The 27,326-nt window shown below is 43.7% G+C and overlaps 1 protein-coding gene across 3 annotated transcripts; it reads right to left on the bottom strand.

Moving 5' to 3' along the window:
- Positions 1-544: 544 nt before the first annotated feature.
- ift81 (intraflagellar transport 81 homolog) lies at positions 545-26,760 on the bottom strand. 3 transcript variants are annotated; one of them, XM_061260328.1, is made up of 19 exons: positions 26,636-26,760; positions 25,989-26,151; positions 25,716-25,819; positions 25,277-25,457; positions 24,517-24,606; positions 23,889-23,954; positions 23,453-23,563; positions 22,140-22,224; positions 19,927-20,090; positions 19,396-19,491; positions 17,175-17,321; positions 11,314-11,463; positions 9,349-9,477; positions 8,236-8,325; positions 6,848-6,934; positions 4,853-4,924; positions 4,667-4,752; positions 3,789-3,834; positions 545-2,194 (listed from the first exon to the last, which is right to left on the bottom strand). In XM_061260328.1, the coding sequence occupies exons 2-19, from the start codon at positions 26,130-26,132 to the stop codon at positions 2,012-2,014; spliced, it is 2,031 nt and encodes a 676-aa protein (XP_061116312.1). In that variant the 5' UTR covers positions 26,133-26,151; positions 26,636-26,760; the 3' UTR covers positions 545-2,011. The 3 variants fall into 3 exon arrangements, with proteins under 3 accessions (XP_061116312.1, XP_061116313.1, XP_061116315.1); XM_061260329.1 differs by having other exon boundaries at positions 26,534-26,641; XM_061260331.1 differs by lacking the exon at positions 26,636-26,760 and adding an exon at positions 26,451-26,470.
- Between the last annotated feature and the right edge of the window lie 566 nt (positions 26,761-27,326).

A 27,326-nucleotide genomic window follows, 5' to 3' on the forward strand; every position in this document is an offset into this window, starting at 1 on the left:
AGACAATGACCCAAACCATTAGGGACTTCATTTGGGAGAAAAAGTGGAAGGTTTAAGACTGGCCAAGTCAAACATCAGACCTTAACCCAATTGAGCATGCATTTTGCCTCCTGAAGAGGAGATTGAAGGGAAAAAAATCCTGATACCAACAATTGAAAAAGGCTGCAGTAAAAGCCGGGAAAAGCATCACATAAGAATGCAACAGTTTGGTGATATCAGTGGGTTGCAGGCTTGATGCAGTTATTGCAAGCAAGGAATATGCTACCAAATATTAAGTGTTACTTTCATTTACTTAATTACTCTCAGTTCCAATACTTTTCACCTAAACATTTGGTGGCTTGATACCAAAGGTGCTATGTTATAAGTAGTTTAACACATCTTGCTGTAAATACCAGGAAATTCTGAACTCTTGATTAAGTCTCGTGTTTATCTTTCAATCTCAACCCCAAATGTATTCAGTGTATTGCAAAAACAAAGGAATTGGCCTTGCTGTTCCAATACTTTCTGAGGGGACTGTACCTTCGGCGAAAAATGGACTTGAATATTTTCTCATCAGAAAATTTGCTTTACAATGCAGGTTTCTTACACACAAAAATGCACACGTCAAGCAATGAATCCACTATCAAGATAAGCGTTCACAGAATAATTCCTGTACAATTCCAAAGGGAGTAAATAAGGGCTGTAATTAGAAAGGAAAACATTAATTAATGATAATTTAGAGTCAATAAAATCATGTGCAATAAATGCTCATTTAAACTACTGACAACCTACACGAAAGAACAAACCATTTCATTTGATCAGCATTCTAATGGGTAATTCTATATTTGCTTTGCAGTGGTCCCATCTTAGTCCACATGCTTTCATACCTCTAGCCATCATAGGTTTGGCATCTCAAATATGTGCATGTATAGCGAGAGATGAAATGTCAGTTGATGATTTGAGGTTTATGTTACTGGAAAAGTTAAGTGACCACAATAAAAGTAAACTTGGAACAATTTTTTTTTCTAGCATACCCATAGGTGGAGCACACAAACATGTGAAGCATTCCATTTTTCAATGACCATTTCCCAATGTGTAGGTGACTTCAATTTTCCCAGCTCATTGCATATTTTGAAAGAAAAGCAATCTAGTCAACAAAAGACTACAAAATCACACAAAAATATATACATTTAAAATTATATTGAAGTCTGACTTCAGTCATTCATTTAAATAATAAAGACACTGCCCCAAATGGTGGTAAGCACTAATGCCATAATAAAAACAAATAAATAAAATAACAAGCAGAAGCGCATGTAAATATGGAATATTCATGTTCAGTCAGAGGATGACTGCCCCCCTCACATATAACATATTATCGTCCCGAAACAGCGGAGGTCCGGGTGAATTCCAAAATTGGCAAGCTCTTCTACACAAGGTCATGTCTGTTGTTTCCCAAAATAACAGGGAGCAACAGTGTCCCAAGTGCAACACTTTGTAGGCCGTTATCTTTAGATGCACAGGCAGGAGCAGTATTCTTAAAGATGTGTCAGAATGGAAGCCGTGGGTTCGTTTGAAGTCCGCAGGCCAGAGAAAGCGGACCCCCCTCTTATCTACACAACACCTCCTACAACATGTGTTCTCTCTGCCCTGGCCTCACCGAGCACCCCTGCCCCATTCTCTGCAGCGGAAAGGCTTTTCTTGAGGAAAGATAAAAGGTTAAATTGTACGCAGTTGTACGGTGACGTTTTTCTCTTTGTGCATAATGTGGGAAACGCCATATTATTCTTACCCACAGCAGCTGGAAGAAAGGTCTGACATACAAAAAAAGTGATAGGAAGATAGTTAACATTATAAAACGAACAACTGTTCAAAACAGCTGTTCAAAGCCTACATAGGCATTGTAATGTGCAGTACAGTAATTACACAAGCGTATCTGAATACATCCCACGTGACAGTGAGCTGAAACCTAAGACACTTGTTTAGAGCCCTCTGCAGAGGTGTGAGCCCAAAGTGGGGCCGCGGGGCCTGGCCCTCATAGTACCAGCCTGTCCTCGCCCCCTTCCTGGATGACCTGGCCGATAGACGCCTGACTCTGGGCCCTCATGAAGCATTGCCTCTTGCACTCCATCAGCTGCTCCAGGTCGCGCCACATCTTCACCTGCTTCATGTTGGGCCCGTGGCTCTCCCGCACGGCCTTCTGGGTCTCCCGCAGCTTCTGTTCCCGCAAGAGAGCACAGAGCTCCTCAGCTCAGTCTGCACCAAACCCTGCACTTTCCACCTCGGGTGGATGACTTGTAATGGTTAGCAATGATCACTAATGTACAGTGTTAGTGTGACTATTATGATTTGTATGGTATGGTTAGTATGAGTGTTGTATTCAGTGAATGTTACTTGCATTGCACACATTAATACAAATAAATACACATTCGCAGGAAAACAGGAAAAAAGGAAGAAGTGTTCTGGAGCTCACGTCTTGGGCTCAGTTAAAAGGAGGTTCTCAATTTTAGTCAGACCTACCTCGTAAGATGAATGTAGGAAATGGGGTTGAGATGAAGCTCATGAGACTTAATAGACACCTCAGACCCTTTGCTATTAAATGGATAACTGAGAACAAAGGTTTATTTATAGTAAACCCATTAAAATCAGAAGACACTGTGGTTTGATCTTCAGGGGGTTTGAAGGATATTATCAGAACTGTTTACAAAACAGGGGCTTGGGAGGCAGCAGGGAGCAGAGCGCCGAGATGTCACCTTTGATTCTGTGGCCACAGGTGTCCTGCCTTTGATGTCTCCCTCACACATGGGTTCACTCGCTGCAAGCTCCATGTACAATATTCTGAGCCTTTACTTATCTGTGCTTGGCTTCCTGTCTACTAGCTATGCTGCAGGAACAAGCTTATTGAGTCTTTGCTGGAGAGTGCGAGTGAAACCGAGAACATGAGCCTGTCAGACTAAATATCCATTTTTATGCATTTACTGCTGGGCTCAGATGTTCCACACCATAGATGGGGAAAAACGAGCACTCTGATGTGCCTCAGTTAGAGGAGGAAAGGGGGCCACCAGCAGATTAGGGCGTACTCACAGGGGAATGTGAGGCTGGAGGCCCAACACTGCATGTGGTCTACAGCACAGATGTTGGGCAGCCTGGTAATGAACAGATACTGTACGTTATACCTGTTTTATGCACATCTGTTCTGTGCCAAGTGGCAGGCTAATGTTCATGAAGGGCTGGGTTATTGCGCTTTCCAGATTACTATGAATCATTACACCCAAGAACAATGGGTGGCAGTATACACCGTTTGGCCATCTCAGTTTTCTCAGAGTTGTGAAAATCATTGAATGAGAAGCCTGCTTACGAATGTGCCAGAACAGCGGTCAGCAAACCTCCCCCAACTTCATTCAACCAATTGCATATTGCGACATGGGTTGCAGCCTCTGCAGAGTTTCAAAGACAGGGAAGCGCACGAAAATGTGACCCTCGAGTGCAGCCAATGCACTCTTCCATTTTAGACGTGGTATGTTTGTGGTATGACTCGTCATCCACCGCTGGCCATAGGAAGCATCTCTTATTGATAAGATTGCATTGTCCCACCAAAGTGGGTGTGTTGCTGGGGGGGGGGGGGGGGGGCAGCGGCGGAAAGGTGATGGGGGTTGGGTGGGGGAGGGGTTTGGGTTGGGGTTGGGGTTGCTGCGAGGCTGGCCCCCATGGGTCTGCAGGGGATTAATTGTTTCAGATGTCAGTGAAACATGATCTGGGAAATGGATCAGGATTCTGGACACGGACCACAGACAATAAGCCTCTCCTCTCACCTTTCCCAAACTCTCTTGCTCTGCGATATTCTTCATGTACTGTTCCCTGGAAAGAACAGAGACACCGAGCACCGTTAGTTCGCACAGAGGCTTCTGGTTCCTTCTGTCACTAAGTCACTATAATGGTAAGGAATGTTTATCATGAAAAGCACCCCCAGCAGCTGGACAGGAGCTGTGAGGGGGGGAGGGGTGAGGGGCAGCAGAGTGGGGGTAACGAGGTCATCAGTAGTGCACAATGGTTCGTCCACTGTAACGTGACGATTCTTCTACAAAAGAACTTGTGAACTGCCAACAGCTGGTGTGTTTTTCCCTTTTCCTTACAGGCAATTCAGACCAGTATACTCTCCATCACCGCGCTGTACAGTGTGTTTGTCTTTCTCACTGCGAGGAGCTAAAGGTCTAATGCTATTGTTTAACTGAACTAAGCAACTAAAATAATCTTGTGGCTTAAAAAAAAAAAATTGTCCAGTAAAATATATTTATTCAAACTTAGCAAATGGGAGTAGTAGTAAGTGAGCGTTAACATGGGGTCACCAATGCCAGCAAGGCTGCAGTGTTCCCCCGTGATAACACAAACTCTCCCACACTCAAACACATAAACTACTGAATGTAGGACAGGCTGTAACAACAGTTCAACCCCCCAATGGTCAAACCTACTATACAGTAATTAAAGGAAAGTTTAACATATGATACAAAGGTAGCCACATAGCCAAGACTTCTAATCTGAGGTCTCAGGATATCTCTATCTCTTTTTTTTGTCATGTTAATGACGACTCATACAGGGGCTGCAGCTGTGCAGAGAAAGCCACCTCCGCCCACAAAGGTGGAGTTTTTGTGTGACCAATGAATTTCCGGGCAGATGGTGTGCCGAGGCCCACCTGATTGCCTTCCTCCTCTCTTGCGGGTCAGGAGACACGTATGCCTTCATCTCATCCGCCGCCCTCTCCATTTGCATCTCAATGACCTGCAGAGGAAAGGCACACCACACAGGGGGCTCGGGTGTCCGCTGACGGCACAGGTGTCTGTGAGGAGGGCTGTGCTTGCGCGGCGAGATGCACCCTCACCTGCCTCATGCAGTTGATGTAGTGGTATCGGCTTTCCTCCTGGGCCATTTCCTCCCTGAGCGCCCTCACTTCCTGTGTGGGATGTAGGGACAAGTCATGCACACGTAGATGCATAACAAGATTTGGCACCCAGAGAGCCTGGGAAATTTGCTTACATAGAAAAACACGCAGAGCTGCTGGATGAATCATTTGGTTAAGGCACCAACTGGCAATTGCATCGCCCAGGGTATGGAGGGTAAGGGAGGGTTCAGTCGGTTTGAGGTCCACGTTCCACCTCTCTCTAGTGACACCCCAGTGATAAGGGCACCAGTAGACTGCACGTCAAAGCTGCATACGACATGACTTTGTTAGACCCCACTGTATACGAGCTTAGCCATAGTCTGCGGTGTGGAAAGTAGAAGTGACACCATGTGTTTTGGAAGAGAACTGCGGATATCAATATTCTCCCGAGGATGGAGTGGGACTTGCGCAATAATGCTGCTGTGGTTGCAGATAACTGGACATTCCAAATTAGGGTGGGATATATGGAGCCCTGCACTGGGCATAACATTTATGGGGGGGGGGGGGGTTCGAACCCAGGGAAAAGGCCATCACTGTTTCGTTATACAGTGGGGTCCAAAAGTCTAAGACCACAAGTGTTTCCATTCCAATATTTCCATTGTTTTCTAATTTAACACAAACCTTTTCATTACAAATTACATTATCAGAATAACAATTTGATTGAATAGCTAAATCTTTGAAAAATCAGTGGGGTTGAGGTCAGGTGATTGTAGATTGTGCAGCACTGCTTGCTCATCTTTGGTCTTCAAATAGTTCTTGCATAGCTTTGAAGTAACTTTAATTTGTTCTAAAAAATAAAAAATCCTAAAACCTTCTGTTTATTTACATTATTCCCGATTTTCAATGTGGTCTCAGACTTTTGGACCCCACTGTATATTTCAGCCCTAATAAATATATATAATTTGAGCTGAGCTTGATGCCATTATTGAATACACCAATTCTTCAGCTCTTTTCTGTATTGGAGCTCAGCTTGAGAGCAGTTATAAGCCTAGGCATGTTTTTGATTCCTCTAAATATAGAATAAGTACCATTAATCTCTCATTACTGTGGTCTGAGAACACACAGACTATCAAATACGTTTTCCGTCACACTGCAGACAGTGATTAATCAAAATTGATTAATGTCTCCAAATATAAAAGCTAATAGTAAAATGGAATCTCCACAATCTGAAGATAGAATTTTTCTAATTTGGCTCAAAACTGACCTTACCTTTTCATTACTGTCTTTCAAAAAGGGAAAGCTGAAGACTTTGTTTATATACAAATGCTCTTTGGAATTGCAGCCTCTTCTCCCTTTTAGTTGGATGTTCTTTTTCTCTTGGGTCACTCATGATTTGCATCTATCTTTGCATCAAGCAGGGGGTGTATACAGGTGGTGTCATGCACTATTAAGTAAATTTGATGATAACAAGAATCAAATTGAAAATCATTCTTGCTCTTACTGCATCTTTAAAGATGGAGGAAGCTATTTTTGATACAATGGTGAATGAACACCATGCATTTCTGAAACCATTAAAACCGGAGCCACAGAGAAAATTCAAAGTGCCATCAAAAAGCATATCCTTGGGTCATGAAGCAACAACAATCCCACGATGCATTGCTCCATTGTGTCTGTAAAGAAACTCCTCCGCTTGTGAAATGCAAATGGCATGAAGGTATTAAATTAGATGTGGAACTAAATTAGATTTTCATAAATCACTATTCACTGTATGTTGAGTCGGTGTGATATATATATTTTTTTTCCAGTGCAGGTTCCCTTTAATAATGCTTGAAAATAATAAGTGTTGCCAACAATTTTCTTACTAACAGTAAGATTGCATGGTAAGAATTATTTTGAAGCCACTGAAGGAATGACAAGGACTACGGTTAGTGGAGTGGCTTGCATTGCCAATGGATGACGCCGCTACCCCAGACATGTGAGTGGAATAGCAGTTACCTGCTCCAGTTTGGACCGATTACTCTCCAATCCCGCGGCACAGCTGTCATACTGGGCTTTCTTTTCCTCGTACTCCTGTGTGAGCTCCTATTATGACACACAGGCACACACACAATTACGCACCAATAAACAAAGCCATGGAAACGCTGACATCACGGAGGACCACCCCCTCCCCCCCCTCCCCCCCGCCCCCTCACATCCTCGTCACTCAGCACAGTTGTCACCTTGATGGCCGGCATGCATTTAATAGTTTTCCGCTGGTGAGAACACCTCAACACCTGTGTGGCCCCACGTCAGGACGCACGTGGGAGCCACGGTCTCTGATCCAGCCAACATACCGCTCCCCACGTTCCACCACACCAGCGTCCTCCACAGGTTACAATAGCGGATTAGTCTCCGTCATGTGCCTGCCCTCCAATCCTCTCACTCCTAACCCGCCCCCTCCAAACCCAAGGCTGCGAATTACATCTGGACTCCCAGTTTTTGGATAGTTTTTGCCAGAAATCAGCGATTATTCAGTGCAAAAGGACAAAGCCTTCTTGTTGTGTCCAGACACAATAACGATCAATTAAACCATCAGTTTTATTTTTTGTATAGTGACATTTACATCAAGGTGGCAAACAGTTATAAAGGCTATACATAGATAAAAATGGTTTCAATTCAAACTCAGTTGCCTACCCTACAATGATAATTATGAAAAAAACACAAGACATGATTTGGATTACTTTCAGAGTAAGAGTGATTGACTCCAGCCATAAAATGTTTCATGAATAATGAGTACATATTGATTGACAGGTGTGTACAATGCAAAAATGTTCTCTGTAGCCAGAGGACCCGTACAAGTCAATCTTGGTCTCATCTGTCTACAAGACCTTCTTCCAGAACTCTGCAGGCTCTTTTAGGTACTATTGAGCAAACTGTAACATGGCTATCCTGTTTTTTGCAGTCAATGAGTGGTTTGCACCTCGCAGTACTGCCTGTTTGTGAAGTCACTGACAGACAGTCACATCCACGCCGTACAACAATTTATTCTCCAAAGACAAAGAATCAAGACTAGATACTACATACAGTAACATTGTTATACCTGCACTAAACATGCAATTTAATATACCCGTCTAATCCAACTGACCACCTTTGGTGGGGGGACAGTATAAAAGAGGATTTAATTCCTACAGGGATCACCTGATATGTAAATATTACATCTGCACTTTACTCATTGTGTGATTTCAAATCCAATGTGCTGGAGTACAGAACCAGAAGAACAGAAGTTGCACCATTGTCCAAATACTTATGAACTCACTGCACTGTATGTGCACGTGCGTGCGTGTATGTGCAACTGTCTATTTCTGTGTGTATGTGTGTGGGCTTTATTAATGTGAGGATTTTACCTGGCACTGTTGTCTCAAAGGCCTCAGCTCCTTAATAACTGGAGCCAGAGCAGACTTCTTCTCCACGATCACAGAGTTGAGCTTCTTAACCTGAGAATAATAAACCCAATTACATTTTCTGCCCATAGTTTACTTTGGTCAGTCTCATATGCGATTAGTTCTAAATTATTATTTGTCTCTTTAAAAATCAAAAGCGATTACGATTATAGCAAGTTATGATTATGATGATTATACAGTATTATACAGTATTATACAATATTATGTATTTTTAATGCCATTGTAGTAAGCCTAATTACAGTAAGTCATTATATGTAGCCTATATATGAAAGGGACTGTGATATAATGAGAGAATGAAAAAAGGGGAGGAAACATCTTCTCCACAAAGACAGGACAGAGTATGGCCTTTGATATGATAACAACTTTTCCACATGGATGTATTCAATAAGTATAGAGGCCATCTCTACAGATCACATGGTAATCAAATAGTCCTCAGCAGACATCTTATCCGAGTGATATCACTGAAGGTGACGTCCAACCCCTGCTTTCCTGCCCCAGCAGGACCGGGACTGACACAGGGTGCAGCGTAGGGGCCGTTTTCAACAGGTTCCAGTCATAAAGTCAGTGAATGTCCCCAGCAATGGCCTGGTATGCCACGATCCCTATCCAAGACCGCCGCCCGTGCCAAGAATAGGGTCTGCCAACCACAGACACGGCTGACCCTCAAACCGTGGTCCATTAAAGACCAACATTTTGGCCCGGGGCCTGATCAGGGACGGCCTCTCCCGTCCGTGCTGGATGACAGACAGGCCACAAGGGTTAATTTTGAGATTTACTGCAAGGTTGCGTTCGTGGAATTGTGCACCCTCTTTTCTCCAGAAGACAAGCAAATAGACCGCTTAGCTTCAGCAAAGGGTCATGACCGAGGGAATGGATCTGGTTACACGTGGCTCTTGTTGCACGCCACTAGGTGCGCATTTGGTGCAGTGCACAGATTACTTGGCAGGCAGGCAACAGGGCAGTAAGGGTGGGGTGGGGTGAGGGGAGTAGGTACAGCACAAAAATGGCACAATCAAAAATATCTCCGGAGGGGTCCCCATCTGCCCGTTCATTCACCATCTCAGACATGTCGTCCAGGGTGCGGCCCTTCATTTGGTCCAGCTCGCTCTTGATGGCTGACACTCTCTCCAGCTCCTCCTGGGTGTCACTGTACCCCGAGATCCCCTTCTTCGCTTCCATGGACTGCTGCACTCACACACCACGCAAACAGAAAACACACAGAGAGTTACACGAGTGATAGGGAGAGGAGGAGAGCCCTTCTCTGTTTCTAAGATAAGTTAAGACATACCTTTTCGCTCTTTAGAGGGAAATTTGCCATGGACATCTGACTGTGACTGGTCATATCCAGACCAGGGGCCCTGTAGTCTTCTAATAGCAATAAAGCCTCTGATTGTAGAAGATATCTTTCTAGCAGAACAACCCCAACAATTCACTGTAGTTAAATAAATCAATGGTTTAATAATGATTAATACTAGGGAGGTGTAATAATAGAAATTAAATCCACTGTGTCTTGCAATTGTGCCTTGCCTTGAAACTTGCAATTTAATCCAACGAGCTGTCAGCACATTCAGTTTATTATTTGTCTGCGAGAGTCGATTACTGGAAAGTGTGATGTCGTAAAACTGATGTGAACCGCCCCCCCTGGGCCGCTGAGTGCTTTGGCAAGGACTACGTCCACACAGGCGTCCCAAGATGGGCCCGACACCTGAGACTACAGAGCACTCTGTCCTTTCTGCCGGTTACAGCGGGGAGCCTGGTGGGCATGAGGATGGGTTTCACCTCCGTGTGATATTACAGTGGGGATTTGCATGCCCTAAACCAGTGGGCTCTGCCCTTTAACACAGGCTAACAATGGGGCCCCAGAAAAAACACATTAGGATAATAAGATATAGTATATCGAACATATCAGTATATTTTCCCACAGGGAAATCTGTTGTACTCAACTGAATGTAGAGAAGAGACTAAAATTACAAGAAGAATAAACTTCTTTCTACTGTTGCAAATAAGCTTCAGTGTACTTAAAACAGATATTATAAACAGCACCATGCTAAGAATGTGTGTTCCAAGTAGAGCTGTAGGGTTACTTGCACATTTAGTTTTTTCCTTGGTGAGGCCAAACACAGGTTAACAGCAACACACAGAGCAATAAAATGATGGGATGACTGCATGGAAGTGTTTTGTCAGCCAAGGCCGGTTTGTGCCCACAGTCCCTAGACGCACTTTAAAGTATAAATAAAGATAGAGCGATAGAGCCCACTTCCTGACCCCGTGGACACTGCTGGGTCTGTACTGACCATGCTGGAACCCCTTCCAGTTAGAACGCCCAGCAACTAGGAATGCTTCATACTTTGAGGCTTTCCTCTCAGGCACAGAGCCACCCTGCTCCGCCTCCTCGGACAAACCGGGCCAGGCGCCGATCAGACACTCGCAGCCCTACTTGGTACTGCGGCTCATAACAGATACTCGAAGTGCTCGGGCCATCAAAAATCATAAATCTATCAGGTTGAGCGCGCGCTCTGCCCAACGATGACTTCATGTGAACGTTTGAGTGTAGGACGGGGAGCGCAGCCGACGCTCAGCACTGGAGGGCCGGTGTGCTGCAGAGGAGCCAGAAACAAGCAGGTCTGCTCAGCGTCTCAGAGTGGGAGGAGCTCTGAGGCGGACTGACAGCTCGGTGCAGGGGGTGAGTAACCCACAGCGACAGGGCGGGGAGGGGACGTTCGAGCGCGGCTCGTGACCCAGCTGGGGGGAAAAACACATTCTCTCCCAGCGAAACCCCCCCTCCCCGCGCGCAAGCGTCAGCCGTGCGGAGCAGATGCGCCCTTCGCAAAATAGCTCGGGCTCAGCCTCCCTGCGTCAGACGGGCTATCAGCAACTTGGGAGCAGGGAGGGTTATAAGAGGTGTGAAATCATTTCTAGGAAGCTTGTGTCACTTCACAGTTTGGGCAATTTGCATGGAATGGCATGGGATGGCGGAGGGGATTGCGTGCGTGTGCGGGGAGGAGGGGGCCCCTGGATTACCAGCTGCTGCTGGACGGCTTCGTGGCGCTGTTTCAGGATCTCCTCTGTCCTCTGCAGGATGCCATACTCTGCCCTCAGCTCCGCCATCTCCTGCCTCCTCTTCTTGAACACGGTGCTCTTGCTCCGCAGTTTCCCCAAGAACCGTTTAAACTGAGGAAAGGAGAAAACGCAGATAAACACAGCGTTTACAAATGGACGCTATCACTTTCATATATATGTTTGTGTGTGAGTATATAATTTCCTTTAACTATTGGTATTGTGCTGTAGGCAGAAGAAATCCGTCATGCAGATTTTATGCAAGTACTTTCTGTCCAATTCACCGACTCACTCCCACAAACTCCTCCTAAGAGACATTGTCCCCCTCCATTACCAGTGTCTTCCTATCTGACCTGCAGCGACTGGCCTGGCTACTGATGGGCATGTGCCCTTTTCCACCCCTTCTCGAAGGGGCTTTGCTAGATGTAAAGCAGAACATAGCTTATCCATTCCAAATTGGGAAGAAAGGAATAGGGGGAAATCAGAAACGCAGAGAACTACAAACACCCAGGTCAGACGTCAGCCATGATGGGGGTTCTCCCAGCCAGGAAACAGTGAAAATGAGAGTCCCACTGCTGTGCGACCACCACTCTATGCAAGCCAGTGTATTTTAAGTCAGACATTTGCAGAACTCAAGCTTATACGGGCATCAGATGAAGCTCAGGTTATATTGTATAGCTGCCCAGCGCTGGCAGGGTGTCTGACCCAGCCAGCAAAAAATAATGGGGCCGCCTCTTGGGCTACCGGGACAGACCACATTCTGGCATCTCTGGGTCCCTGAGCCTTGATTGTGTTAATTAGTGCTGCTACAGCAATTTCTTTGTGAAGACAGATAAGGGAGAGAGAGATGGTGAGAGAGACAGAGAGCGGGTACAAGAGAGAGAGGTGAGAGAGATGATGATGAGAGGATGAGAGAGAGAGAGAGAGAGAGAGAGAGAGAGAGAGTGAGAGAGAGAGACTGCTATGGCTTTATACCCAGCAGTGTTAGAATACATGAAATACACTCGGAGAAAACAAATGTTTGAGTGATGGGATGGCAGGGTTTGAGGCGCCCAGGGGACGTCTCTGTGATCTGTGGGAGAAACCTGACCCCTCGGGCACAGGGCCAGGGGTAAAGCAAACATCTTCATATGGCCAATCCCAAACCGCCCAGCCCCCAGTGCACTTGTCCCCCCCTCCCCCCCCCATGCCTCTTCAGTCTGGGTGCTGCGAGACTCCAGCATAGCCAACAGCTATAAATGTTGTCAGAAGCGCAGGGGAGAATGACCCCCAGAAATCACACAATGTGCTGTATGCCTCTTGGAGCATGCTGGGCTTGTGTGTGTGTATGTGCGGTGTGAGTTTATGGGTTTGAGTATTTTGGGACATCAAGGGCAGACAAGGTTGAAGAGAATAAGCCAGTGAGAATAATGCTGCATAGTGCTCCATTGTCACATATGCCCACCAAACAACTGTGGCTAAATTAGCTAATGCACCATTTTATTCTTTAAACTATTTACTGGGGAACACACTTGAGAGCCCTGGGATTGCTGTTTGAAATAGACACTGGAGCCAGGATGTGAAAACCTGGGGGTATAAATAAATGTATAATCCAACAGTGAGCTGGTAAATAGCTTAAAGACATTCAGCAAAACAGTTTTTGAAGAATGACTCACAGCAGTGATTTGCTATTCAGCGTGAGCTGAGGTTAACACACCTGCGGAAAAAATCTTCCTCACTATAGCAAACGGCAACTGAAAGTTACTGGAAACAAGAACAAAAGTATTTTAAAGTGTGTTAAAAAAAAGAAGAAAAAAAAGATGGAGCTTGTATGAATTTATTTCTGGCGAATTTCAGGTGCGAGTTTGCACTGAAGATGGTTCATTCAGCAGATTTTGTGTCATTTAAGGGGACCCATGCACACGAGCAGAGTACAATGCAGAAAACCAATGACATTAAAGCAAACCAAAAATATGGCTACAGTTCAGAACTTGCACATTATATAGGTTCAACTGATAGTTTTAAGTTGTATGACTGAAAACAAGTTGTATCTCAAGTACAGTAGGGAGTCCCACTGTCCAAAATCAAATTGCAACAGTGCCTGTGCTGACTGTGGCAGGCTGCCCACTGGGCTGGTGCCTAGGTTTGCCATAGACTCCCCCAGGGAGGGAGGATTTCAGTAGGCAAGGCAACCCCTGCCTTGCCATACAGAAGCAAAATGGCTGCCTGTGCCTGCCTGCATCAACTGCGCATGAAGAGCCGCATTCTGACGCAGGAACTGCGCAGCTGCTGGACTGCAGAGGAAAACCTAAGCTGACAGAAAGAAGTGGGATTGACTTCAACAAGGAACATTTATTTTAAATTTGTAGAAAAATAACATTTACATTTTGTGGACTGTAAGTGTATCCTAAAGATTTTACTGAGGTACAGGAGTGAACCGGTGTTGTTTATAGAGCAGTAAACTAAAACTAAGGTAGCACCCCTTGACTACAGCAAAACTAGATCTGGTGCTGGTGTTCTACCAGCACCTGAGTTATGCGCATTGATATTTAAACATTACAAGTTTGTTTCACTGCATGTGAAGTACATTACTTTTTCTTATTTTGTTACTCAAAAATGCAAGTTAAACAGGGAGCCTTGTAATGGGGTGAAATAACCCAAAGGAAGATGAGCTTGCAGTGAGTGTACAATGCACAGCGCACAGACCAGACCCATGCTTTCTGGGAGACACATGCCCTTTGTCATTGACAAGACAGAACATACCTCTGATAAGCTCACCGTGGCAACAGACCGAACAACAGTGAGCGAGTTCTCAGAGTGTAAATAAGCGTGGATCTTTTCCACCGCTTTCAAATAAGATAAATCCACAGACCCTTTCCCACCCTTTCCTTCCCCCCGGCTGCCATGCTACCATAAAAGGGTGCCCTCCATCTCTCCCTGTCAAGGCCAGCCCTATTCTCTCCCTCTCTCACTCCGTCTCCGTCTCTCCCTCTCCCGCTCTCTCTCTCTCTCTCTCTCTCTCTCTCTCCAGTTTCAGTTATCCATCACTTGGCCGCTTCTTTCTAAGTTTGGACTGGGATGCTTTGGACAGAGGTGACCATTGAAAGAGGCTGATAAAATCACACAGGGGGCTGCGTTCCCCACACGCGGTCCCAGTGCCTCCCGTCGTTAGGCTAGGGGGACGGGGGGGGCGGGGCGGGGACAGAACATCTGCTCGTAAAAAAGTCGGCAGTGAAGCGGCCGGGGCTCCGGCATGGGCCAACATAGACCTGTTTATGGCCGAGCGCAGCTCTGCTGGCTCAAGGGGATTAACGGTGAGGCCTCCATCACGATTTAAGAGAACCGTCTCCTCTCCTCCCCTTCATCCAGTACGGCCGTGCACTCCTGCACCACGTGCTCCAAGGGGCTACCTTCCGCCCCGCCGAAAGAATGTCCCTCACTGTCAATGGAGCTCCTCACGGTCAAAGGAAAAAATATATATCCATTCACTGTAGATAAGCTCTATTTATTTTCTCTGGGCTGCTGGCAGGGGGAGGGGGGGCTGCTCGTTCACTGTTTTGGTGGATATATTTAGAAGTGGGATTAAACAAGGGTTTGCAGGAAAGAATGATTTTTTTGGCGATTTGAATGATACTGTCCAGTTATGGGGTTTTCTTCAGTGGGCTATTAATATCCCCTGCATGGGAATGCGGGAAAGCGAAGCGAAGGATAGCAGATGCTTTGCCAGTGTTTACCGAAATACGTAAATAGCGGCTATTAAAATACGTAATTTCTTTACTTCACACATTATATATCACGTAACCTCAGCTGCCTCAAGGGGTTTGAAACGAGCAGGAAAATGAGAACGGTCAAAGACAAAAACCACCATTCAGTAAAGGATCTGCGGGAGGATATTGTATCTGTGCAGTGAACAAAAGCAGAGGCCCTCGGAACAGATTTTTTCCATTAGACCTAATTTAACATCCTCTTACGCAGTGGAAGCTTTATTATAACAAACAAGGAAAAGCACGGAGAGGTCAAATTACACCAAATCCTTTCTGTTCATCATAAAACTAAGCCATATTGCTTCAAATTATTTGTGGTGGCCTTATATATTTCATGGTGTAATCTTGCTCCCAAACCTGTATCATCTTTTTTTAATCATAGAAAAACATGATTATTGTCCTGGGAGACCAGAAGTTAAGAGACTCAAATAGTTACCATAAATGGCACATCACAGTAGTCTCATTGAGGTTACTGCTGAACCAGTATATAAGACAGACTCCCCGAGGATGTTCTATAGATCTACATTCATTCCATTTAGTGATGGGTTTGCTGCTCAAATTGGTTGTATGCTCAGTGCAGTTTAGCATGTTTCTGTTTTCCACACAGTAGGGTACTAAATGTACTGCAGTGTTGTAAAGTCCTTATCAGTGGACAGTGAGTTGCAGTTCAGCAGGCAGAAACACGTTGTTAATGAGAGAGGTCAGAGGAGAAGGGCCAGACTGGTCGAAGCTGACAGGAAGGTGACAGTAATGCAAAAAAACATGCATTACAACAGTGGTATACAGTGGTATACAATGTGTCAAACCTCTAAGTGGATAGGCTACAGCCACAGAAGACTTGATAAGTCTAAAAAAGAAGTCTAATAAATACCTAATAAAGTGCCCGCTTTTATGCATTTATTTGCTGCTACGTGATTGGCAGATTAAATATTCGCATTAGCAAGCTGGTGTACAGATCTACCTAATAAAGTGATCACTGAGTGTATGTATACACACATCCCTACATAAATAAACATTGCTACCTTTCCTGATCAGGGAAGTTTCAACTGACTTCAAAACTCCACTAATAAAATATCCATTCATTCCACTGTGTTAAGTGAGTGAAGAGATAAACGGCATTGATCCGTGAAGCAGATGGTATGTATTTGCCGGCTTGTTTGTTTCCACAGTATTCCCGATTTAGCTAATGGAATCAATACACAACGATGCAGTGGCAATCTCAAAGCTACTAGTGCCCAGCCACAACCAAAAGCTCTTAAAGCCACAAAACACATTTTCTAACATTATGTAGTAATACAAGTCGCCTACTGAGCTGGAACTGCCTCACTGAAGGAAGTAAATGTAGCCTATGGGAAAAATGGGAATTATACTGTATTTAACACCTTAACACAGGGGGTCCAGTTCCACTTGCGTTGACAGGCATGGATCAACCCATATAGTTTCTGCCACACATACTCCCCCTCAGCTACATAAGGGTCTGGCTAAACCAGGCTCGCTTGGTCTTGTTTTCTTATTTTTCTGCCTCAAAATGGCTTCCTTCACTGTCACTGGCACAACAGACTCCAAAGGCAATAAAAAGCCCAGAATCAAGACCAGATACTGAAAGCTCCTGAAAGCTACTGAAACACCTGCACTAAGGTAGCATCTGAATACACCTGACTGTTCAATTACTTTTTCAATTACTCCCCTAAAATAGGAATGTAATTCCAATACGGATCACCCAATGTGGATGTGAACACCCCCAAATTAATGTTGTCTGCACTTTAACCTCATATTCATCATTTCATTTCAAATCCAATGTGCTGGAGTACAGAGCCTAAAGAACTTACTTACCACTGTCCAAATACTTACGGACTGCACTGCATGTTACAATGATTCAGCGTTGTTGACGGCACTGTCCCTGACCCCACGTTCCACTACTGATGATAGGGCACTATTAATGGTGTTTAGGATTGTGATAGGATATTAAGTGTTTCACAGTGTTCTGAGTAGCACGAGTAGCATCACAGTGATGTATGGTAGGGTATTAGCCGTGGTGTTCAATTCGGCGATTGGTGTTAAGAGGCGTTGGTGCTGCAGTACCTCGTCTCCTCGGATGACCTCTGTGCCATCCAGGTCCCGGGCCTGGCTGTTCTTCTGCGTCAGGTCCCTCTCACAGCCCCCCAGCTCCTCCCGCGCCTCCTGCAGCTCTTCTGCCTTCGCTTCCTTCCTACGCGCGATGATGGAGGCCTGGAAGGGTCAAACCAGGCATCGGTCCCGCTGCTCGCAATACTACAACTAATGTTCACAATCAACCTGAATATACTACGATACAATTTGCGCCAGAGACATTTTTATCCACAAGAATGTGCTTCTCTAATTATATTTAAGTGATATGGAACGTACAAATGAAATCTATCAGTTTCTGCTTAATCTAAATTAAGAATCTAAGTGAAGATAATGACCTAATTTGCTTTGCTCAAATTACATTACTTCTCAGGCAGTATTTGGTAAAATAAAATTATTTCAGCAGAATAGTTTTGACTACAGAGAAATATTATTTTTGCAGTAGTCTTTTGTAGAGCAATTGTAATAATAATTATAGTGGTAGTTTGTACATGTGTGAAATAACCAATGCAGGAAACATAAATATCCACGCAGCATATTACAGGTATCCCTGTCCATTCCATGTTTTTTATGTTGTTTCCACATCAGAGGCTACAAAGAAGTGGTGCTTAAGGTATTACTCAGATTATTCTTTTAATACTTTACATTTAAAAATTCTCCAGATCCTCCAGATTTAAAATCCCTGTTTATTTAAAGAAATTATTTCCTTCAACACAAAAAAGAATGTGTGTCACTGCTTACAAACCTTTCCCATATCCAGTCTAAATTTGGCATCAGAGAGCACACTGCCTGCCATATTTTAGCCTTATATGGTGCTGTTAAAAAGCCAGGGGTAAGAATTCATCAAGGGAAGAGATAGTGAAGCTCTCGGAGGAAAGGAGGATGGGAACTCTGGCCGTACCATCGCAAAGGGCCTCAGTTTTCCGGTTTTAAGCCATTCACCTGGTTCCCAGCAGTCCTGGTGCACAGGGCTGGGACACAGACAGTTAGGTAACTATATACACCTAAAGGCAGTATGTGCCTGAGCACAAAGGAGAATCTACACTGAGCACTTTGTCGCTATGGCGACCCCCCCCCTCTATGCTGGATTGGTAGGAGCAGGCTTGCAGCACGAATGCGATCTGCAATGAGCACGATAGCCTCTTTTCTCTCTGCATTCCCTACAGATCATCTACTGATCACAAAATCACAGCACTGGAGCTCCTGTACCGCATGCACAATTGAGACAGGGCCAGTCTTGCATTTTAAATGTGCTTTCAGTGTCAAAAACGAAATGCAGGCCTGACGTCATTACTTTTAACAAATGGAAGAGGATGATTCGGGTCACGCAAACAGCCAGTTTCAAAGCTCCACAAGGAGTCTTTCAAATCCTTAATGTTAACAATCCGGCTTACGCAATTTTAAACACGCAGGACAAAGCAGCGCTTGCTAAACCGCAGTCGCCTCTCTCGGATTAAAATCACCGCGTCTCGCCCAAGAAAATATACGGCCTGGAACACTGTCAACGTTTCTAGCTGTATACCAGAACTAGAAACGGCCTCAAGCATCCGCTTGCCTTTATTGGTCGAGCTTATCTGATAACAAACATGTCTTCCATACAGGACCTGGAAATATCATGCTTACTCATGCTGTAACCAGGACTATAAACCTGAGATAACAGGCTTGCATTACATTTTCATTTCCTGGAGTGACAAGAAAATATCCCATTTTGTTTGTCTTTCAAAGCCATCTGCTACTGGATACCTTAAACACATAGCAAAGTGGACTTTAATCACTGAGTCGGCGTCTTTAGTACTGGATCTGGGTAAGACGTCAAATGTGTTAGTAAATGTAAATAAAGAATCGTATTTCTGTTCAGAAATGCATATACACACGCTCTTGATTAACTTTATTTCTTGTTGGTTTTCATTTGATATTTTCAAATATAAATATTTGTAGTGACGCAGAGATTAATATTACAATAAGCTAACATTAAGATAAATAACGAAGGTTATTTTACTTCATTGGAGTAGGGGGAGGACATGTTAAAGGCCATTTTCATTCTTAGGAGCAGGGATTGGGAGACTATGAGAAACCACTATTGCTTATTTCTAAATGCAAATGATGAATATTTGATGACATCGTTGACACTCTGACATGCCAAGTTATGCAGATGTGTAAGTAAACATGAGAATGTAAATGGTGTTTAGGAGCTTACCTGCTGTCTGAAGAGGGAGAGTTTGTCATCCATAGGGTCATTCCTCATCATTCTCTTTTCAATCAGCTGGTTAATTTGCATGTTTATCTCACGGATCTGAGAGGGGAAGATGCTTTCAGAACTATATCCACATATATCAATTCACCAGCTCATAACACATGACTCATTACATTACTGTAGTTAAGATGGACAATACTTTTTATTGTGACACAAAGATTTCCGTCTTCCAGTGCTCACTCATAATTGACCAAAAAGCTAAGAAATATAAACATTGCTCTGTGCTCTTCACTGTTGGTCCTGATTTGGCAGAAGCAGAATTCTGACTCCTGGCTGAAATCATAAGGTACAAAATGGCTTATAAGCCAACAATAACAGAAGAAACTAGAAGCACAATGGCTGGGATTTGTAGTTTTACTTCCTGACCTATCTGGCACCATGTAGTGTGCAGTGCCACCATTTAGACAGTTACTAATGTGTTCAGCTGCATTGTGTGTGTGAAACTGCAGTGGTCCACTGACGAGCGGGGCTGACCTTGTCCTCCAGCTCTCCCAGCTCTGTCTGGCCCATGGCCGGCTCAGCCACCACCTTCTGCAGGTACTGCGCCGTGCGCTTCTTGCTCTCCAGCTCTTTGGGCAGCTTGTCAGTCGCCATGTAGGAGTTGAACTTGATCTCCTCCTCCAGCCTCTTCATTAAGCCTGAAATGTCCACAGCACCAATTCACAATGTTACCACCACACCACACCCAAGAAAAATACATTTCAACAGGCCTGCGAAAAGCTAGTGCCTGATGCAGTCGCATGAAACTACACACCATGACAACTGCATGCTATCCCATCATGCCCATGAAGGACACACACACACAGTTTTTCTCCAAATCACGGAGGCAGACCAGCTGCATTTGCACTTCGCGATGAGTATCCTGCCAGCTATCCCTGACAGACACTGGGGCTAATTATGAGGCCTCACACAGGACTCTGTTATAGTCAGCACTGGCATAATCAGGATTCACTTCCAGATGGTGAGGGGGTACCCATCATCGCTGGAGATGCCACCCTGCAGCAAATATCACAGCATTTCAGACCACCGTCTTAAAAAGAATCGTGAAGACTAGGGGCTCTATTTTTATATTCATAACGCAGTCTATAGCGCAAGACAAGTCCATTTTGGTTGTGGTCAGATGAACTTTCGATAGTTTCACGGTGGATAGGTCATGTGCAAAGTGTGGCTGGGCTCTGTCTTGGCCATAACATACAATAAACCAATCAGAATTTCATCTTCCATTCCCTTTAAAGCCAACTGCGTTTGCCCCATGGCAGATTGCTAATCTGAAGGCGGATTTTTTAAAAGGATAATTTTTCTTAATTAGACTTTTAGTTCTCTTTAGAATGGCTTTGTTCAATTATGGAGTAACAAGGGAAATCAACAGGGTCTTAATAACTAACATTATGGAATTCTTAAAATGTGAAGAAGGCTTTTTGAAGAAACAGGCAATGCATTAAGGTGATTTAAATGTCCATTAATATTGGCTGGACAAAGCTTTGGATTCATTCAGTGAGATAAACCATTCTGGCTGCTTACATGAAGACGAGGCAGCTCTTCTGGCAGTTTTAATTGGCGTGCAGTTCACCAGGACTTCTGAAGTCCTGTAATGTGTCGTCATTTATGCAGAACACATCCATGACTGTTGCGATGTTATATAACGCACAGCACGCCACAAGGACTATCCAGGTCATCTGAGGGCTGTATTTTAATGTTCCACCTGACTTACACAAACTTAAGCATATTTCCACTAGCCTACTACAAAACTCCTCTCTACAGTTTTCATGAGTTTTGATCATTCACACACTATATTCATATCATCAAACATGTATTTAATGGTTAACCATTATTCCAAAATTGGCCATTGGCCAGTTTTATTCACCATTACTGCGACTGTCTAATACGGACTGATATTATTACCATCTGTTATGACATTATTTTCTTTATAAAAATACACAATAATAACAATCTTTCATATTGTAATCCTGACATTTTTCTGCATGTTTGTTTGTGTCTCTGAGTGTGTAACAGACAGTAGGATGTACCGTTACAGAATAGCCTAATATTATGCCGTTAAAATAGAACTGAAACTGCGACATGTCATTCAAAAAATCATCATCATTCAGACCATGTTTTGGTTGCTCACAACACAAATGCAGAATGTGTATGACCACACCTCATTTAAAGACCAACCTGCCTAAACAGACGCATGGTCATTTCCTATTTTAACATTCAAGACACTGGAGGGAAAAAGTGTCAAACTAGCAATGACACTTGTGTTTGATGTTATTGATAGGACCCTATGAATATATATATATACACACAACCCTTCAAGCATATGAACAAATAAATGTAATACCAAGTCACATGCTCATTAATAACACCATTGCCCAATAATCTGAGTAAAACACATGTGGTGCTAAACGTGAGGAGCCTGTTTTTCCTTTTCGGCTTCACAGCCCATTTTTAAAACTGTAAATGCGTAAATCCCCCTTTTGATTGTAAAGAGGCTTGAGACAGACACAGACGGGGGAGGGCAGACGAGGCTCCACGAGGGGGCAAATGGAGCACTTCAAAAGTGTGGCAGATCACTGAGCCTAAATTGATCTAAAGCAATTAGCAGTGAAGTAAGCCAGCCGGGGTCTGCCCTCGCTGCCCCAGTGTGGCGTTAGCAGCTCTGTCTGGGCACGGGCGCTCACACTCACTCTCCGGTTTGGCATCTGCTGCTGCCTGTCGCAGGTCCTTCAGCTGTAGCTGCGATCTCTGCAGCCTCTGCTCTGCCTGGAACAGCTACACACACACACACACACACACACACACACGGGCAAACACACACACACACACGCACGGGCAAACACACACACACACACACACACACACACACACGCATACATGCATGAACAAACACACACACACACACGCACACACGCACACACGCACGGGCAAACACACACAGGCAAACACGCACACACGGGCAAACACACACACGCGGGCAAACACACACACGCACACACACGTACGGGCAAACACACACACGCGCGTACGCACGCATGGGCATGGACACACACACGCACGCATGCACAAACACAGACAAACACACACACACACACACACACACACACACAGTATCCAAATGGGGCATTCTTAAACACATAGCAAGCATTTTTCTCATGTGAGGCACACACTTAACATAAGGATGAGGATGTGGTCCAAACAGATACTGATGATTTTCCTTGCCTCTCTCAAGGTGCCATAAAGTTTTAGCATGTCTTTAGCAGTTCCTATTATTTTGAATGTTTGAAAGGTAAAAGGTAGTGTACAAGACAGCAGAGACCTAACTTCAGAATTGTGAATCAGAGATTACTATTGTATTGCCTGTGGAGGATTATTACATCAGTTGCTGCCTGCATACGTTACAGACAATTTTCCTTGTTATTATTTTGTCTCCAAAAGAATGTGTTTTTTTTTTTTTTTTTTCAAATGGCACTCCTGGTGCTGAATCACTTGCAGTGGAGTTGCATTTTCCTTAAATCCTCCATGTAGAATGTACGGCCTACAGGACATGCAAATAGCATGACCCACACATGAACTTTTAGGCTACCTAAAGGCATACCCTTTAGACAAAACAGTAAAATGGCCTGCTGTTTACTATACGAAGCGCTACCATAAGTGCATAACTGCCCCTTATTTAACCTAGGCCATGGGATTACAAGTTCAAACTTTTAATATTGAAACAGTTGTTTTTTTAGTTTGATAATTAAACAAGTCAAATGACAGCCCTGCCTTGCACAGACCAGTGCTGAAAACAAAGTGCTGCTATTTCTATTTCACTGACTTATTGGCCATGGACCCAAAAATACAGCAATAGGATCTTTGTTTTTCATTAAAAAGTAAAGAGTTTGAGCCAGAGATCATTTTTTACTTTGATATATCAGCAAATATAATGTCAAAGTACAGAGGGGGATATAAAGCAAAACAAGAAGGTTGCCATTCAGAGAGCCCATCTATCCCCAGGTACCTGGTTCTTCTGTTCCTGTTTCTGGTGAACAAGCGACTCCTCTCTCTCCTTCTCAACCCGCAGTTGTCTTGCCAGCTCAAGCATGTGCTGGTGGTTGGACACCGACTCCACCTAGTGGACAGATGCATCCATTACAGGACAGTAAGATCTTCAACCTGCACAGATTGGGTTTCACCAAGACTTCCAAGAGCCACTTCCCTGGCATCTGGTGGCTTCTCCTGGCACTGTAACCCAGTCAGACATACTAAATTAGCACTTCATTAAGCACCTAACCCTGTCCTGTCACCAGCTAACGCCTTGGCTTGTGAAAAGCGTATCTGATCTCACTAATGCAAGGAATCAGTTCACACATGTCTGAGGTCATGCCTTCATTGCTCAGCTGGAGCTTGAGAGGCAGGAATCCAGGAGGCAGGATCCGTATAGAGGACAGCCTTACCCTCTTCTTCAGACGCTCCACTCTCTTGATCAGCTGGTCCTTCTCCTCCTCCATTGCACCAATGTCCTGAAATTGGGGAATACTATGATCACACAAAAATAATATGTATGCATGGAATAATTTACCTTTTTCAAGAAGCATAAGTAAGCGAGGAAATCAGCACAGATGGCAAGATTCTTCACATCTGTCGCGAAACTGACAAAACTGGCATCAGTAGCAATTTATCAGTTATTGAAAATGTAGCAAGTACCCTTTGTAGATGTTCTATTACATTTATAGTCAATATATTGAATATGGATTATTGAATATTATCTATTCAATGTTCATATATGCAATAATCAATATAAATGTATTCAATATTATATAAATATTGAACACAAATGATTCAATATAATCTCTAATCCTGAATAAATTCCCCTTAGAGTGTGAAGTTCTGGAGCCAGCAATTAAATACAGCTTGGCAAGTGTGGCTATGGTGCTGCTGGGTCCTTCAAGTGATTTAGTACAGAAAGCAGTCCAGTAAAACTGACATAATAAATCAGGTGGCATGGGCAAGTTACTCAGGGTCATTACACAGGGTCATCGCACAGATTTCCGCAGACACACAAATTGCTAGCTCTAATTTCACCCTTCGTATCTCAGCAGTGGAGAAGCCAGAACTCTTCAGCTGTTCACATTCCTTGTGATAGCCCTTGAATCCATCCACCAGCTCCTCATACTGATAAAAAAACAAAAAGAAAAACAGTTTAAAGAAACAGTATAAGGTAAATAACATGCTAGCCCTTTAAAATCTTACCAATGAGACAAATATAGAATCTGTAAATCATCTAAAATATAACCAAAAGTGATTTACATATGTGATCAAAAAGTACATTTTGACTAAGCTGCTGATCACCCATTACAACCCAGCCCATGATTAAGGAATGTTTAGTTATTTGTATGTGAAATTCTGATAATTCTCTACAGCAGGAAAGGAAAAGGTGTGACAATTATAATGAAAGTACTCTTGAAAGTCACACTTGAATGTAAAATACATATTCAAAATACAAACTTGAATACATATTGTTACATTGTAAATACATCAAGAACATATACTAAACATAAAGCAAAACAAGAGTAAAAATGAGGTCCTTCAAGTGATTTCTTTGACCATCTTGTGATTCTTATCTGTTATGATATGATGAATATAATAGGCTACATCACTAAGGCTACTGTGCTTTAATTGTTGCTATTTCCTCCGCTGTCTATTGGGACTGCTCCATCTAAAAACCTTAAAGGCAGTGCAGTTAATTAACAGCACATGACAACAGACTCTCGCTTTTAAAATGGATGAACAGGTAGTGCAAGCAGATGAGGTGACTGATCTGCGCAGGGTGCTGCAGGCTCACCTGATGGTAGGTATCAGCGATAACCTCATCCTGCAGGAACTCTGCAGGCACCTCCAGCTTCATGAGGAAGCGGGCCAGGTAAGCCCTCTTCTTTAGCTCCGGGATCCTCATCAGCAGCCAGTGTAGGACAGGGTGCACCACTGGCTTGCTGCCAGTCACCAGGCCCTGTCGAAAACTGCTCCTGCAGCCAGAAGGATTGCAGAGAACACATTGAGAAGGACGGAGAGCCGCTTTCCTCATAGACATCTGCACCGTGTAATGACTATTTGCCAAATGGCAAAAAGAAAAAGACTCTAGGAAAGATAGGGTAATCTTGTAATTTATCAGAATCACAGAAACCTTTAGTAGAATGTTTTGCATGCATATGACTCATTAAGCCGTAGTCAGCCCTACTCGCTTTAAGACCTTTTAAAACAAGACCACAGATGGGCAGACTCACGCTTCAGCAGAGTTTCCTGGAGGTCGGTACTTAAGCATTCCTAATAAAGTAAACATTCTCTTTGCCGTCTGCTCCGGCATCTCCTCACGAATATCAATGGCTTGCTGGAAAACAAGGATGTCTTGAATGAAACTTCTCCATATGCATACAGCTAGCTAAATTCATGTATAAAGACACACAGACACATCCTATCACAGTTATTATTTTATATCATGAACAGGAACAGTCATAATACTTTTTAAGTACTTTTGAAAACTACAGATTCAGACCAACCTTGGGATCAATCTCGGCCAGGACATCATTGAGAATCTGCAGCAGTTGCATGGGCTCCAGGGAGTCAAAAGTTATGAGATTGAAACTTTTCTTGAAGGGGTCTTTATTGAGCTGCTCCACTATAAACTTAATTTGCTCGCTCATCGTTATCTAAATTATTGATCTGAAAGAGAAAAATATTGATTATATCATGCCAAGCAACCTGTCCCTCATGGGCAAGGTAGGCTACCAATTAACGACGTGGTACCTAATATAACATCTCATCCGTCTATTCTCGCGAGTAAACCAAAACTTAGTCTGGCTATATGCACGCTATATATATGACCCATACCGTGAATGCTTACTTGGCTAGCTAGCTAAGTTAACAATCCTAAAACTAAAATGATTTGGAAAGCTAACGAACGTTAGCTACGTACGCTCCTCTCGTTCGATTGCAATTCAACTTAAGTAGACTGTAATTACCCCAGCTTGCAAACGTTATATCTATACTAAACAACAACACAACAAACTGCACTTTTACCTAGCTAGCTAGCTAACTCACTTACGGTAGATCAGTTGTATTACATAGGCCCTATCATGTTAGCTAGCAACCCAGCTAACGACCTGCATCTTACGTTGCAAAAATGTCAATCGTGGTAGCTACTTACTCTCCTTTTTGATTACTAGGTTAAAATTCTGTCTAGCTTGATGAACAATGGAAAAGCAGGCACTTGTTTTCTATTTGCTCCTGTCTTAGAAACCAGCGATAGCGTGGATCAGGTCGGTTGCTAAGAGGAAGTTGGAGTAACGTAACTTCCTGTGACTTTCCAAAAACAATACATAAATAAATAATAAAAATAGATATTCAGTACCACAGAGGTTATTGTGAGAAAACTATGCACAAGTATTCATATAACAATGCTTGATCTTAAACGCTGCTTTATAACAAATATTGCAATCTGTTGTCACGTGCTGTTAATTACCTGCAATTCCACTGAAGCCTTTAGATGGAGCAGCCCCAATAGACAGTGGAGGAAATAGCAATAATTAAACACAGCAGCCTTAGTGATGTAGCCTATTATATCTATCATATAATAACAGTTAAGAATCACAAGATGGTCAAAGAAACTCGTGTTCTCTTTGGGGTACGTCCGCCTCAACAGTTTAATATCAGGATTGGGCTAATATCATCTGTAAATTTTGGTTAAGGCAAGTGCTTTTGGTGAGACATCACATGAGGGCGCTGTTGTATAAAGCAAAACAACTCTCCGGAAAACGCTATAGAAGATAAGCTTCCAATGTGCCTCTCCAAACATCACGCGCAAATCTAGGCATCCCTTGGTCTTTGCAGTTGTAGGT

Source organism: Conger conger, chromosome 11 (genome assembly GCF_963514075.1).
Source record: "Conger conger chromosome 11, fConCon1.1, whole genome shotgun sequence".
Classification (NCBI taxonomy): domain Eukaryota; kingdom Metazoa; phylum Chordata; class Actinopteri; order Anguilliformes; family Congridae; genus Conger; species Conger conger.

What these genes read in the sequence shown, in the direction of transcription:
- ift81 (XM_061260328.1), bottom strand. Translation starts at nt 26,132, where the DNA reads ATGAGCGAGCAAATTAAGTTTATAGTGGAGCAGCTCAATAAAGACCCC. An exon ending in AGCAGATGCCAAACCGGAGA is followed by an intron (nt 20,091 to 22,139) that starts GTGAGTGTGAGC and finishes TGGACATTTCAG; the next exon opens with GCTTAATGAAGAGGCTGGAG. An exon ending in AGCAAGAGAGTTTGGGAAAG is followed by an intron (nt 2,195 to 3,788) that starts GTGAGAGGAGAG and finishes TTGCGGGAACAG; the next exon opens with AAGCTGCGGGAGACCCAGAA.